The following is a 16056-nucleotide window of genomic DNA, read 5'->3' as shown; positions in this document are numbered from 1 at the left end:
GTATTTTACAGGGTAGTTATGTGACTTCTACAAAAAGAGGCATAAAGAGCTCTTATATTCTCAGGACTTACTAAACTCTCAATATTTATTAGCTGCTGTCATATAATCAGCAAAAACAGCACCAATTAGAAAACAGCCTACTTATGCAGTTAAGTAGTAAGGTATTACAGCACATCAATAAATGTCACTGATCTCAATTCTAGGTGATGTTATTCCAAATTACAAACAGAAATGATAAAAGATGCAACCCAAATCTGCAAGATCCTCTTGTTTCTGATCCTCAAAGGATATCGTACCTAATTGTTATTACGCTCAGATAGGCAGTGGGCGATTACATAAGCAGCTGACTTTGTCTTTAAGGAAGCACGAAATAGAAACAAAGCAGGATGACACTTCCCAGCACTGCTGCAGGTGTGCACACTGGGTGCTACGCTGGGCTCACAAGCAGCAAACGCAAAGAAGGAAACGTACAACGACAGTATTTGAGCACATAGTAGGTGCCAGGCACAGTTCCAACATTTTGCAAGTACTTAGTGCTCATCCATCCTCACAATTTATTGAAGATACAAGCACCTCTGTGCCAGGCGCTGTGTTGGAGCCCCGGGTTGTGACAATGAATAAGGCAACAGTTCTGATTCTCAGGGAGAACAAAACGTTGTGAAGTCTGACATGGGGAAATGCGCACAGGAAGGGGGCTATTGAAATGATGAGCAAAGCTCGATGTGTGGGGGGAGTGGAGAACAGAATCTAAGCTCGCCCCTTGGTGGGTGGGCTGTGTGAGGAGAATAAATGCTGTGATGCCAGTTGCTGGTTCTGGAAATGGGTTCCCAGGGGACCTCAACGGGGCACATTGTCCTATCCAAGTGACGCAGAGCAAGAGATCGAGATGAATTAGTCAAGACAAAGTCTTATTCGTTGCCATCCAGGTATGTCTGCAATAACAGAAACTTAAAAAAGCAGTGGCTTAGGCTTCAGCTTTCACTTCCACTCACATCCCACTCTCCAGGACTTAGGTGGGTGGCCAGAGCTGCAAAGGAAGCTGGAGAAGGTTACGTCTTTATTTTGGGTCATGGGCCCCACTGAAAACTGAGTGATCCGTTAGTTTAGAGAAACAGGAGGAGAGATGATGAGGGCCAGTAAACCATCTCTACCATGGTCCTTTATGAGGAGCTGAGAGGCAAGATCTCAGTGCCAAGGAGTCTGAGGAGAAACCCCAAGTCCGAAGAGCTAGAGATATCGCCATAGTCAAGGCAGTTCAAGACTGGGCAGAGGGAGCAAAGCAAAAGCAGTGTGTAGTCCAGGAGGTAAGGTCCTGTGCAGGTGCTTGGAGCAACCTGGGGTGTGGATGGACCCACTGTTTTGCAGAGCAGTGGAGATGAAAGCAGTCAAAATGGGAAATGGTCACCTAAGCAAAAAGGCAGAGTTGGGGGTGAGTAGCCTAAAAGGAAGACGGTTGGAGTCAGCTCTGAAGGGCTGAGTGCTGAGGACTTTGGATGCTTTTCTGTAGGAACGAGGACATGTTCAGGTGGGAAGGTGCAATGATGGGCTCAGGTCTGAAAACCAATTGGTGCAACTGAGAGATATATTGGAAGAAAGAGGAGGACAGGAAGGAGACCAATTAAGAAAGAACTGTAGTAATAGCCCATTTACTTATTGATTCAACAAACATTTAGTACTTTTGGGTTACAGACTCTGCTGGGCACGGCACATACAAAGATGGAAAAGAGATTTTGGGGGCAGGCGGAAAGGGAGAGAGGCATGCCAATGATTCCAGTGTTAAAGTACAAGCTCTCTAAGTGAAGTGTGAAGAGGTGCCCTGGGAGTATCTACCTCCTGGAAGCCAGGACTTGCGCTGAGATGTATCCAGGCAGGGAAGGGTCAGGACAGAAGAGGCCAAATGAGGTAATGGGAACAGGAGATGCAAAGGCAGGGAGAGGAGGCAGAGCACAGGATGTGTGCACAGCAGCCGGCGGTGCATGGTCAGAGCACAGGCCTCCAAGGAAAGGAGACAGGAAGTGTCTGTGGGGGCAGCCTGAGGCCACATCGGCTCTGGCACTTACCACGGAAGCGACAGAGCCTTGTAAAGATGCTGAGCAGGTAGGTGACATGACCAAGTCCCCGTTAGAGCGGTCCCTCCCACAGCAGCATAAAGGAGTTGGAGAGGCTGGACGAGGACATGGTGGCAGGGCCCACATGAGTGCAGACAGCGGACGAGGGCTCTCCAAGGACAGTGCTCACAGGATATCCAGGACGCAACACACTCAACATTCATTTATCAGAGAATAAAATCGAGAGCTGCATCAATCAATTGAATTCATTAAGTTAGGAAGATAGAGCAAGTACACAAACGCCATATGATGTCTTGGATTAAGAGAGAACAAGAGACGCAGCCGAGCAGCTGCGAGGCATAAACATGGGAGCCCAGCGACGCACCCACCGGAGCTGCCTGGTGGGAGCAAAACTGAATTCGGTCATCAACAGGGCTACCGCACAACTGTCTAAACCGGGACCCCGTTACGAGTAAAAGGGGGCATTCTTAGCAATTCCGCTGGATGATAGGCGTAAGAAGGACTACATCACACAGACTGGGAAGCCGGTTCCTCTAGTTACCAAGGACATGTCCGGGCAATGGTGGCCTCCTGGGTAGGAACCTTCCTGGATGGATTCGGGAAAGTGTTAGTAGGGATAGAGGAAAGAATTTGGAATCTCTATAGGTTATATTCTGGGGATCAATAAGCTCATTCAAGGAAGAAAGTACAGAGTGAGTGAGAGGGGAAGAGGGTCCAAACTCATATCCGTGAAAGGCGTTAATAGAAAACTCTGGAAAGTCCACGTCTCACGTGAGGGGTGGAGCATGACTCTGGTGGACTCAGTTTATGTTAGAACCCTTTAGGATTCTGTCAGTTAACCACTGCTGCCTAGAGTAAGCAAGGGTGCAATAGTCACTGAACATTCCAGAACGATTGTTAAAAAAAAGCGTTCCTTTGTTTACACACAGCTAAGTCAGTCTGGCCTTTCAAAAATAAGTCTATAAAAATTAAGGGTAAAAAGGAAATAATCATGGAGACTCCAAAGCACAAAAACAGATTTCAAAGAACAGGTTTGCATTTATTATGAATGACATCTAATCCCAAAGACTTGGCCCAACGTCACAAGTATCTTGTGTTTCTCCTCTCCTAGCCAGCTACCCAACTGTATGTGACAAGGAAGAAATTAAGCGAGTCCTAACCGTCTTTTTCTCTTTGCAGCCATGGCCTGGGGAGCGGGAATCTAAATCTCGGGCCCCATGTGGGCCTCTGCACTTGAGACTCACCTCATCCAGACCATCCAAACAGGGTGGATTCTACAGCGTGAGAGGAAATGCCAACACTCACCTGCCTAGAAATCAACAAGGTGTCAGGCAGACCACAATCCTAACACAAGGAAAAAATGGCTTAAAAGTGGCAACAAGAGGGTCACTACCTCAGCAGAGGCCAGTGGGCAGCTCAGAGAAGGCCTCTGGGATGCTTGAAATAGAAATCTGGAAGACGGTTCAAAAGCCAGGTGTGGAGATTTGGGTTTAGGACTAGTTATTGCAGAAAGGTGAAAGACTGGATCAACTCTTTAAAAAGAGGACTAGCCAGCTGTGAATGGCACTTGAAAATTGCTTAGGGTTAAACAAAAGAGAAAATCCAGAGAAACAAAGTGAAAGCCTGATCATCAAAGTCGGAGGGGAGGCAAGGAAGGAACAGTGTTTGCCTTAAACAGTCAACCCAGGGAGACCACCTAAGAGCACGAGTGATGGGAAGCCACTGGCTTTGGCAACTTGTGAGCGAGAATTCTAACGTACTCCTGCAGTCAGAAACACAGTCACCCCAATAAAGCATCTCTTTGTATGAGAGCTTCAGCAACAGAGGTGCTCAAATCCAGACAATCTCCCTAATACGTTTCTACTGCAGGAACTTGACATGTCAAAAGTCTCATGACAGAACAGAGAGTTTCACTAAGAAACTCTTCTATTTATACTAAGTGATGAAAACAAAGGTTTATCCTCAACGATTAGCTCAGCTCCAAGTCATTACAGGCTAGCTTTAGAGAAAGGTACTTCTATTACCAAACACAAAATAGTGATTTGCATAAATTGCTCAACCACTGGGAAAAAGACCAAGAACTAAAATGGAAAAAGCACTGACTTGGGAATCTGATCTATGAATTGACCTTGCAGAGGTGGTTGTGCTATTTTTCCAACACTTAATTTTTTTATCTGTAAAACGAAGAATGGACTGGATGAGCTATTTCCCTTTCAGCTCTGATAGCCCACAGTTTTTTGTTGAAAAACACGTGAAAACTGGTCATCTTCTTGGGTAAAAGTACTATTACGTTATGTAGATTGGACAGATATAGAAAACTATAGAGAGAAGAAACATGTTTTTTTTTAAAGGCTCTACTTGTGGTCAGTGTAGAACCTTTTTTACTCACATGATTAACTAAGAATTGTTTTTCAATTTTTCAGAAAACTGGTCTTCACAACTTAGTTGTAAATTGATTCCCTCTCTGGAGAACTATCTCAGCCAGAATATAAACAGTGTGTTAGGCAAATGATGCAAAAATATTTTCTAATGCCTTTGACTAGGAAGGAAGGTGGCATGGTATATAGTGTGAAGAGTAATGAAATCAAGCCATCTGGGCTTCATTCCCAACTTCTATCTATGAATCCCTCCAGGGTTGAAATGTCCTTATAATCATAATAATCATAAAATGAAGAGGTAAGACTGGAAGATTAAGTATCCACTCCAGGGCTACAGAAAACCCCACATTATTTTAATCTATTATTTTACTTAGAAATGTGTAAATATCGCCAGTCATGCTGACTTTTTATAATCTCTCGTCACAATTCATCTTAGGCTTCTCAAAGTAAGAGAACACAGGGAGAGTCAAATTCTGTGTGAGACAGAGGTCACAGTGCCCTTTACACCACAATGACTGACCATCCACAGTGACCAGGAGCCCGAGAATCCGTGAAGATACCATCCAGGATACAAAGCAGCAGGATAATAGGGACCTCATAACTAAGGAGCTGAGCTGCAGCACAAGCACCCCACCTCACAGGTGACTCACCCCGGAGACTGGAGAGGTTCGTCAGCTGAATGTTCTATATCAGTCAGGCTCGGGTTTTTGAATTTTATTTTGGATCCAGGTTGAGCGCATGTACACCCACTCCTACCAGTAACATCTTGCATTGTACTCTGAGACGCTCCTTAGCAGGTGGAGGCTGGTTGCCAACTACCCCTCCCGTGCCCCTTTGGACCTTCAAATGAGATTCACTGTCTTAGATTAACTGTATTTTCAAATTTAAACTTTTCACATTTCCCATCTTTGTCTCCTAAAATCTTTATGTCAAATGCTATCACATTCCATTTAAATGCATATATATATATATAGTCAAGTTCACATAATTTTTGTCTTTTTTGGTTACAGGATGAAATGGCAGGGAGGGCAGGGAACGACTGCTAACAAACAAAACCTCTACATCACACTGAATCATGCCTTCTTCTCACTTTTCTTTTTTAAACCAAAGTCCAAAATGAACAGCTCCTGCTCTGGAAAACAATAAGAGGAAGTCCCCCGACAGAACCTCCAAATGCACATTTAGCTATTCCCAGGCGTCTCCATCTGGATGAACATGTCACAGCGCTTAAATCCTGCACGTCTAAACCCACGTTCTGTCTTCTTGTTCACGACACCGCTTCTTTCCTCTTTCTGGGAACCCCACTGTCATCCTACTCAGCTCCCTCAGTTCCCATATCTAATCTGTCTTCAGCCCTTGGACATTCCTACCTGTAATGTCTCTTTTCATTTCTACCACTCCCATCGTCTTTCACCTAGTCTCTCTCCCTGACACCATTTTTTTCATAATCCCAAATCTTCTACATGTGATTGCTAAATTAATCTATTTAAACTGGACAGCTGATGATTTTGCTCCTTTGGGCAAAACCTTTCAATAGTTTTCCTCTGATTAGTACATAAAACCCAAACTCCATAACTCACTGAAAGGCCCGTGCCACGCTGCGAGACGCCCGTCCAGTCTCACTTCTCACTACTCTTCGGTAGCTCCATTGGAGCTGTTGCCCTCACCACCTTCCATTCTGTTCCGCTTGTTCCATCTCAACTGCTCTTTCTCAGTGATGATGGCTAATTGAAGCCCCTCTGCAAGGCTCCCAACTATTTCTATCTCCTCTACAATAAGTCATTCCTGAGCCCAACGTCCCCGTAGCTCTGCTCTCTGAAACATGCGCGTTCGCTTCGTTTTTTCCGCAAAAATGAAAAAGTGCATTGTATACTGTTCTAACCACATGTCAATTATCCTTGCTTTTTTAGAAAACGTATTTTCCAACTATGGTTCCCATTCTATTCCTCTTGTCTTAATGTTTTGTGCTTCTCTTGCCCTACAGCTGTCTTGTACCCCACACCCTTGCCAGTGGACTAGGAGTTACCAGTGGCATAAATGACCCCTGCAAATGTTAGCACACAGTGCCCTGCACCCAGGAGCTTCCTAAGCTTATTATTGCTAAAGTATACTGTTTCCTAAGTGACCTAAATAGAAAAAGAAGCACAAGTGAATGGCTCACTATATTATGTCACTTCCTTAATAATCAGAAACTTTTTCTACTCTTAACTGATGAGTGAACTCCAGCTCTCCGCCTCCCAGTAGGACAGCACAGGCAGGGCGTAAGGAGGCAGTCCACTGCAGAGGGCACGCACCTGAACCCCGGCCCCCTCCACCTAGCAGCACAGCCTTGGTACTGAACTAACAATCCAGGGGACTAAATCAATAACAAACTTGTTTTCTAATTTAAGATAAAATGCCCGAATTTACTCCCCCATTTCTTGTTAACAATCTCCAAATATAATTTTTTTTTATAAAAATCTCACTTTTTTTTTCTTTTCCAATTATAGCTGACGTTCAATAATATTCTATGTTAGTTTCAGGTGTACTGCGAAGTGGTTTATATAATTTACGAAGTGATCCCCCAGGTAGTGTAGAACCCACTGTACATAGTTATTACAATGTTATAGACTATATTCCCTATGCTGTGCTTTCCATCCCTGTGACCACTGTGTAACTACTAATTTGTACCTAATCCTTCACCTTTTTCACCCAGCTCCCAGGCCCCACTCCTATCTGGCAACCATCAGTTTTTTTTCTCTGTATCTATGAGTCTGTTTCTGTTTTGTTTGCTCTTTTATTTTGTTCTTTAGATTCCACGTAAGTCTCATATTTTCTTGATCATAACTATCTTGTGGACAGAGAAAAGGCAGTGCATACTGGTAGCCAATCACCTCCTACGAGGGTATAACGCACTCCTGTTATTAACTGCAGTGCACTCAGTCGACAGCAGACAACTGCCATTCATCAGATTACAACTGCGTAATGAGGTCAGCTGTCCCCAGACCCACCTTAAAACCCTTTGAAGCAGCAATATGGGCAGCGGTCCAGCCTTCTCTGTCGGCCTGGTTAATGAGGTCTGCAGGAACCACAGGCTTGGCTGTGCCTTCAGGACTCCCTTCTCCTCCATCCAAGCCACAGACGCCCGACTCAGGCTCTTCTTCATGCAAAAAGTGGCCACGAGCTGGTGCGCTATGGTACATGAGAAGCTTGAGGCTGTCCACATTACCAGTGTCCACAGCTGCGTGCAGTGGTGTCCAGCCATCCTGAAAATAAAACAACCGGGGGAATGGTTGATTGCAACATTGATATTGAACTACTAAAAATTCACCTCTACACGTGCTTGGGCATGGACCACTGAGCTGGGCAAAGCAGGCATGCACCCCTGAGTATCACTGAAGAGCTGAGTCATGTTCTCTGACCTCCATCAATTGCTGGATTTCCCATTGCTATGACTCATGTTTGCTAGTTTGTAAAATTTCTACCTAATAGTTATCCATTTGGAGTGAGCAGGGACTGGCCAGGTCAGTAATTCAGCATTACATATGGAAAACCAAAATCTCAATTTAATGCTACAAAAAAGAAGGAACTTCAGCATAAAGAGATTTTTTTTTAATGTTTTATTAGGAAATGTACTAAATGAATTCCATTATAAGCCAGTTTTACTTCTAGTGATCTTAAAATTTTATGCTAATGATTCCAGAAGGAAAGATTCTAGATTATAGGCAAAGGGCAGACATACAAGAAAAACAAAGCCAAATTACTTCATGCCCACAGGGGCTCTATGAAGTGTTGTGTGATTGCAGTGGGATACTGGTACACACAGGCTTAGAAAATGCTCCAACTAAAACGCCTGGGCCCATTCTCTAGAAGACGCTACTTTGAAGCCTGTCATCCACTTGGCGGGTTGCCAGAGCCGACTCAACTGTTTTCTAGAACAGTGGTTCTCAGGTGTGGTCACCAGATCAGCAGCAGCAGCTTCACCTAGGAACATGTCACACCTGCAAATCTTGAGCCTCACTCCAGACCTGCAGAACTGCACCGGGAAACTGCCCGGTGGTGGCCAGAGATCCGTCCTCACAGCCCTCCAGGTCACGGTGATGCACTGAAGTTTGTCACGCACAATTCTAGGGAAAATCTGGTCCCTTCTAGAGTCTCACATTTGTTACACAGGTTGGGTCTGCCTTCTACTCAGCTACTTTTCTTCATTAGACTTTTAAGACTTTCATAAAAGAACTAAGCATTATTTTGATGATTTGTGTTTTGGCTTTATATTACTTCCCTGTCTTTATTTTCCCTTTGGCATTTTTTTTTTAATGTGGTTATTTCATATTGCTATTCTAAATACATTTCAGTGAGCTTCAACACATTTTTTTTTTTTTTTTTTAATAATGAGATAAAAGATCGGGAAAAAACTAGACAATAAATGGTAACAATGTACATTTACACTGAGTCGTCTGATCACTTGCTAAACCTGTCCCTTGATGATGTGGCTTTCTCTCTGGTTCTGGACTTCTCACTGAAGAAGTCAACTAGACTGAGGCAAGACCACGGCTGGGCAGTAACTGAAATGCCATGTATGTAGTCTGGGTGGGCTCCAGCCAGGGAAAGCTTTTCATGGCTTGTTCATTGTGTATTAGCCTTCCCTGGCCTCAGAGTATAAGCCCTCTTAACCTTCCCAAATTTCTATTGCAAAAGTCAAGCAGCCCTTCCTGAAAAAAATGTTCACTCTTCCATTCTCCTTTGATTTCTTATTAAAAGTCACAAGAAATTACATTCCCTTAAAATCTTCTGTCAATTATACTGTTTGCCTCTGTATTTCTAACTATTTGGTTCGGCTTATCAACAACTAGCTGGAGATCACGGCGTTCTGTTCTCCAATTTATAGGATGTGGCATATTTTTATGCTGCACTACTTGTCACTTAACTTGGTGATTAAAATTCATTTTTCACAGGTAAGGTCGAATTTCGTAACTTCATAATGAAATCTGTGTGACAACCATAGATTTCTTAGATAAAATATAACATGAATATAAAATATAAAATAACATGAACAAACATAACACTGGATTATTTTTCACAGATATTCCAAGAAATAAAAAGATTTTTTTTTTTAAAGCTCTAGCAATAGGACTCAATGGAAAACGCCTCGTTTATATTATACCCTCGGTTATACCGTTAATTGTTAGTTCTCCTTTGAGAAATTACGTAAGAAAACCCAGGATGTAAGAGTGACCTGTAAAACAGATAACGCACGTTTATATCCAAGGACATTTTAAGCGTGTTTCCTGTGAAGTGGATGCACAGTATAGTCAATTCTCAATTAACAGAAGAGATCCAAGGTAGAGATAACCTTCATCAGGGATCTCCTGCAGGGTGGTGATCGTTACAACTGGAACATTCTTGGAGCTGCAATAACAAAACTGAAACAACCCCGGAGCATTACAATAGGTTGAAGACTAACAACTTCGGGAAGGTTCATTGGGGAGTTTGATGGCCAGTGCATTTCCATGTGGCTGAGCCACATGCATTCCCCAGGGATTCGCCAGTTTCTCAGTCCCTGACCTCACCTGTGCAGCTCGTACGGGAAACATCAGAGTTGTGCGGGGCTTGGGGGGGTGGGGGGGATGTCAGCCCTCACATCGGGGTGTCAGCTTCCACCACCGTGGATTTCCACATACAATGAAGTGCTTCAAGTTCTGAGGCAAATTAGACAGTGACCCTGAACTCTGTGAGGCGCTGCACAATCTGAACAATAACAAACATTAGTCCTACGTGGAACAGTGAACACAAATAACTTCCCTCCGAGTGCTGGCAAGGGGAACTACTGCACCCCAAAATTCCTTTTTGTTCACACGTTATGGCTCAGGACTACGAGAGTTAACATCTGTGGGCTGCTACAATTCCCAGGCACTGTACCAACTGCCTTTCATAAACAGACTCATTTCTTCATACCACGAATAATGGCTACTCCGAGTATTATTAGCCTCGTTTTGTACAGGGGTCAACCAAGGCACAGAGAAGTAAGAAAAGTTTCCCAAGGTCACACAGCATTGTGGAGGCAAGGTTCAAACCATAGGTCTGATTTCAGAGCCTGAGTTCTCAGCCATTATGCAATACTTTTTTCTTTCTATTGCCACTGCCACTGCTGCCAGCTTGTACTTCTATAGTCCACAGTACTTTACAAATTATGTAATGCACCTTGAAAATATGTCCAGAATTTGACCATTCCTCGCTCCACCTCTCAACCTTGATCCGAACTATGACTTCTTCCCTGGATTAAAACAAGATTCCTGACAGGCTTCCTTGCACCTGTCCGACCCCACCTACGTTTGTTCTTACCCTGCAGCCAGAATGATTCTTGTAAAAATGAGTTAGTTCATATTCCTGTCCTGTTCTGAACCATCCAAAGGCATCCTGTGTCACCCTGTGGCCCTCACCGTGGCCCCACGACCTCATACTTGGCTTCACTGGCCCCGAGGGGCAGAGGGTGCCACCTCTGTCCTACCTGAGGCCTCTGCACTTAGGCTCGGCAGCCTGCACACTGCTCTCCTCGCCTCTCCAGAGCCCGCGCCCTTGCTTCCTGCCGGTGTCGGCTCAACTGTCACATTTGCACTGAAGACTTTTCTGACCAACTCTCATAAAGTAACCCCTGCCCCAGGTACTCCCATCTCCTAAACATCCAGCTCTTATCTCTTCACCTGCTTGTTTATTGGCCTCCGTCCCCAATAATGGGACATAAGATCCACGAGGGTGGGAACCGTTCCATTTGCTGCCATCTCTCCAGCCCCTGGGACGGCTGATGCTCAGGAAATATTTGGTGAATGAATAAAAACTTTTACCTCCATGATCTCCCTTAATTCTGAAAACACTTTCCTGTTTTACAGATGAATAATCTGAGGTTAGAAGGATAAGGACTGGTTACGCTAACAGACAAGGCTTTTAGTTAGCAGAGACTCAAACAGACAACAGACACTGTCCGTAGCCAATAGCTTAAGAAGCAAAACAAGAAAAAAGCAACCTCTACTTTAAAGTTTTGTTTTGCTTTTTTCCTAGCTGTAGGGTTTGTAGACACATTGCAAGTAATAGGACAAAAACCCAAAATCTGGTACTCACACTAGTTTTTACGCTTCGGTCACTTCCAGCTTCCAACAAGAGTTTAATACATTCTTTTTTTCCATTTTTACAGGCCAGGTATAGAGGTGTCTGTCCTCCATCAGCAGTATGATTAATGTCAGCATCATATGCAGTTAATAATTCTACACACCTGAACACAAGATTATGATTAATTACACAAAAGCTGAGTTTGATTTCTGAAATGCCACCTGACCAAGATATGGAAAACAATGCTAAAGCAATTCTGCACCTTTATATACGTCATAAACATACACACACACACACACACACACGGTGCCAAAAAATGTATACACTTTTTAAGAAAGGAAAACTGTATTAAAATTGTAATACCCAATATATACCAATAACAAAAGATGAATACAAGTCACATTTGACTTCTGCAACTACAAGAGGTGCTACAAGTGGTTACCATCCGCGTCCAGACACTTCTGATCATAGCGAACTACTGCTTGAGCAACATTGACCAAAGTGTCCACTTGTATACATTTTTTTGGCACCAAATATATATATATATATATGTATATATGTATATATACATATATATATGTATATATGTATATATATATACACACACACACACACACACATATATATGTATATATATGTGTATATATATATATAATTATTGGGACTATTATATGGGTACTGTTTTTTAACAAGGCTAGAAGATATATTTTAATCACAAATTTAATTATTCCCAGGAAAAATTTAAAATAGCAACCTTGATCCACAGCTAAAATTTGGTTTATGACCCTTTTCTGTAACCAAGTTGTAAAAGTGGAGATCTTGCAACATGTTTAAGTTACTGGGATGACTGATTTAACAGTGCTTGACATACGTTATTTGTGGTTCAAATAGTTTGAATCTTGAAAAAAATCAAGCTGCTGAGTCATTCTGGGATTTTTCACTTGGGAAAATAATTATAAATAGTGCAGACAGCAGGGCACCATGTGCCCCTGCTAGAAGGCAGTGGGAGACAGAACAGGGGAACACGTGGGGAGAAGAGACAGCAGAGACTGTCCTGTGTCCTGACAGGTGCTCGTTTTCCAGGAAGAAGACACAGCTAAGCAGAAACTCTTAGCCTTGAGAATCAAGATGGAAAGAAATAAGGTAAATTCAAGATGCACTGGCTCTCAGTAACTAGCTGAACAGCAGGAGCTTGAGTTTGTAAACTTAGGTGAGAATAAACGTAGAACAGAGAATTAAACTATAATCAAATTCAGAAGCAATTCACATCATCTTCATTTTTTTTACATGGGATGTATGTCTTTGTTTGGCTTTCCTTGGCAACATCTGGTTTGTTTATATGTATCTTAAAAATAAGCTACATATTGACATGTGCAGGTACCTCATACACATTTAAATTAATCAGCCCCCAGTGTTTTTCCTTTTTGTAAAGCTACCCATGTCTCCATTCCCATGACTGCTACACTATCCAAGCAAATGGCCCTACAGATTGCCGGGTGACAGTAAATGTAAAAGGTGACAGCCCAGAAGAAAAAGATCTCCCTTGGAGGACTCAGGACACATGCAAAATGTAATAGCAAAACCAGTTATCTATGGCCCTCAATAATAGGGTGTTGACATGATAAATAAATAAATAATGCTATACTTTATGGATGCATTTTAATTTTTAAAAACTTCCATTTACAGTTAATAGCATTAGTATGAACCTTAAGACTCATATTTCAAGAAGTCTGAAATTTGCTAAAGAACATTTCTATTAGGATATTTAGATAAACAGTTGAAAACAGCTCTCAACGGCCCCGCAACCTGAAGTTTCAGCACAGGCAGACAAGCGACTTAGCTACATTCTATCTTACTAAAATGTGAGTCAATTTTACAAAGTCATTTACTACAGTGTTTCCCTGAAAACAAGACCTAGCCGGACCATCAACTCTAATGCATCTTTTGGAGCAAAAATTAATGTAAGACCTAGTCTTATTTTACTATAAGTAAAATTATTTTACTAAAATTATTTTACTATAATTACTATTATATCATATATAATATAAGACCTGGTCTTACATGAATTTTATATATAATATAAGACTCGGTCTTATATTAATTTTTGCTCCAAAAGTCACATTAGAGCTGATGGTCTGGCTAGGTCTTATTTTCGGGGAAACACAACATGTTCAATTGCGTTAGCAAGCTACTGAAGAAATCATTGCTAAAGTTATGTCTATTTTAATTGATAGATTTGTGCTCTAATTTCAATAAGTAAAGTTTCTGCTCTAATTTTTTAAAATGATAAAACAAGGTAAATTGGGATATAATACTGAATAAATTGCCATCAGGAAGTTAAGATTGGTACAAATAATATAATTTGATACCTTACTTTTAATGCCATCTTAAGTAAAACAAAGCTTCTTTGTAGGGGGTGGTAGAAAATAGTGAACATCAAAGCATAACAGTCTATTATATCACCACATATATGTTGATGTACTATTAATAGATAATCTTCTTCAGAATCAAGTTCATTCATGTGAAGTCTGGACACGTCATATTTCCCCTCTTCTCATCCATCACATACAACTCTACCAACAATTAAGGGCAAAATTAAGATCCTACTTTGTGTTTAAATCCTCAAAAATATTTAGTGAATTTTTTGCCAATGGATTTTAAGCACTAGTTTATACATTCAGCTAGAACTGAAATATGTGTGCAAAATATAAAGAGGCTCTTTTCATATAGAAAAAATACAACAAAAAACAACTAATTAAGAGCATTACTTACTTGAAATGTCCCTGAGCAGCTGCAGCACACAAGGGTGTGAAGCCATTTTTATCAGCAGCATCGACTTGGGCTTCTGCATTCAGCAGCAATCTCACACAGTCTATGGATTTTAAAAGAAGGTCATTTTAATTCTCCATTTAGAATTGTGATGAGCCAAATGCTATGCAAGCTGTGGACAGACATTAAATCCAAAGGACCTCTCCCACATGGAATTCACCTGACAATTTCATCATGGTGAATGTGAGACTCCAAGACTATTTTATGGGGAAAGCACCTCCTTTCCTGAAGCCTGCAATACCCCAGACTCACCAACTAAGACGTGAGTTTTTGGGTGTTTTGGGAAGAGTTGCTGAATGACAGAATCGTCAGGTGTCAGAAAATGCTTTACCAGATTTTTTTTCCAGAAAATCCCAGAAAATAATGTTATGGGATGGACAACCAAATCCATTTACCAAACTGAAATACCAGTCTTTATATTTAAATAGTTAAAATTTTACTTTGTTTTATTTAATCCTTAAAGTGCTTTCGTGTAGTGGTCACCCTACACTTAACTCCATGAATGAGGGTAAAGGAGAACTCACAAAAAGTCACCAGACTATAGTTTAATACTATATATATCGTGTTTCCCCAAAAATAAGACTTACCTGGAAAATAAGCCCTAGCATGATTTTTCAGGATGACATCCCCTGAACATAAGCCCTAATGCGTCTTTTGGAGCAAAAATCAATATAAGACCCGGTCTTATTTTTGGGGAAACACGATATAGTCACAGGATGTGGAATACAGCATAGGGAACAGAGTCAATGGAATTGTAACAGCTATATACGATGTCAGAGGGGCAATAGAGTGAGAGAGGGAGGTTATTCCTTTGTGAGAGGTGAAACGTCTATTACATTGTTTTGCACACCTGAAAATGAAAAAAAAAAAAAAGAAAGCCACCTGACTCAGGCAACTAGACTTATCACCTAGACTTGTTACTCATGTTATGTAATTTTTCTATATTAAAGAAAATTCCCATAGTACTTTTGAGATTAAAAAAAAAGAATTTCAAAGTAGTTTTAAAATAATAAGCTATCTTCTTAGTGCACAAGCATCTTCCATTTAGTCCACCTGAACACAGTAAAGCTCTGAAGACTTCCAAGGAAGCCATATTATCTGAATTAATCGATAGTCATATGGCTTCCATATGCAATGCTATCTGACTTTACATTTTAAGTCAAATCATTTCTTTTTCTTCACTACCTTATGTTTTAGTATATTTGACTATAGGATTTGCATTATAAGGAACAAAAACAATTCCCAGACTTCATCAATATGTCATTTATAGTTGTACAGCTTCTTAGTTCGTTTAAAAAATCAAAATAACTATAAATTGTTCCAACTGCAGAACAATTTCAGCCCCAGGACCTTTCCTAAGTACTAAAACCTTCCCTTTGCAGCATGGACCTTTCCAGATGCTTTGACTTTCACACACATCAGGTATTTCTAACAGACAAATTAGGGCTATTTTGTCCTGACCAAAGTGATCACAGATGGAGGGCTTTATTCTAAAATGTGCTTTACAGTTACTTTTCTACATACACAATACATTTCATTGTGCAGAAAACGAAGAGTACTTTTTGCTAGCTGCCATAAACTTTTACATTATTACAGAACTATACAATTTGGCCTTTTGAAAATGTTCATAAAATCTTTCAAACATATTTAAAAATTATCTCCTACTACCTGTAAGTGAAAATTGAAAGCAAAATGAG

At 41.3% G+C, this 16056-nt stretch overlaps 1 protein-coding gene across 4 annotated transcripts in view; it reads right to left on the bottom strand.

Annotated features, from left to right (window-relative positions):
- The window catches only part of CTTNBP2 (cortactin binding protein 2), a 135456-nt gene that overhangs the window by 50868 nt on the left and 68532 nt on the right, over positions 1-16056 (bottom strand). For all 4 annotated transcript variants that reach the window (XM_033099118.1, XM_033099116.1, XM_033099117.1 and 1 more), the window contains exons 6-8: positions 14303-14402; positions 11543-11693; positions 7438-7692 (exon numbers count right to left, since the gene is read on the bottom strand). In XM_033099118.1, coding sequence (XP_032955009.1) covers positions 7438-7692; positions 11543-11693; positions 14303-14402 — 506 coding nt within the window. The remainder of the gene's footprint in view (positions 1-7437; positions 7693-11542; positions 11694-14302; positions 14403-16056) is intronic.

The sequence above is a fragment of the Rhinolophus ferrumequinum genome, chromosome 26 (genome assembly GCF_004115265.2).
Source record: "Rhinolophus ferrumequinum isolate MPI-CBG mRhiFer1 chromosome 26, mRhiFer1_v1.p, whole genome shotgun sequence".
Taxonomy (NCBI): domain Eukaryota; kingdom Metazoa; phylum Chordata; class Mammalia; order Chiroptera; family Rhinolophidae; genus Rhinolophus; species Rhinolophus ferrumequinum.
This window is presented reverse-complemented; position numbering and strand designations above follow the sequence as displayed.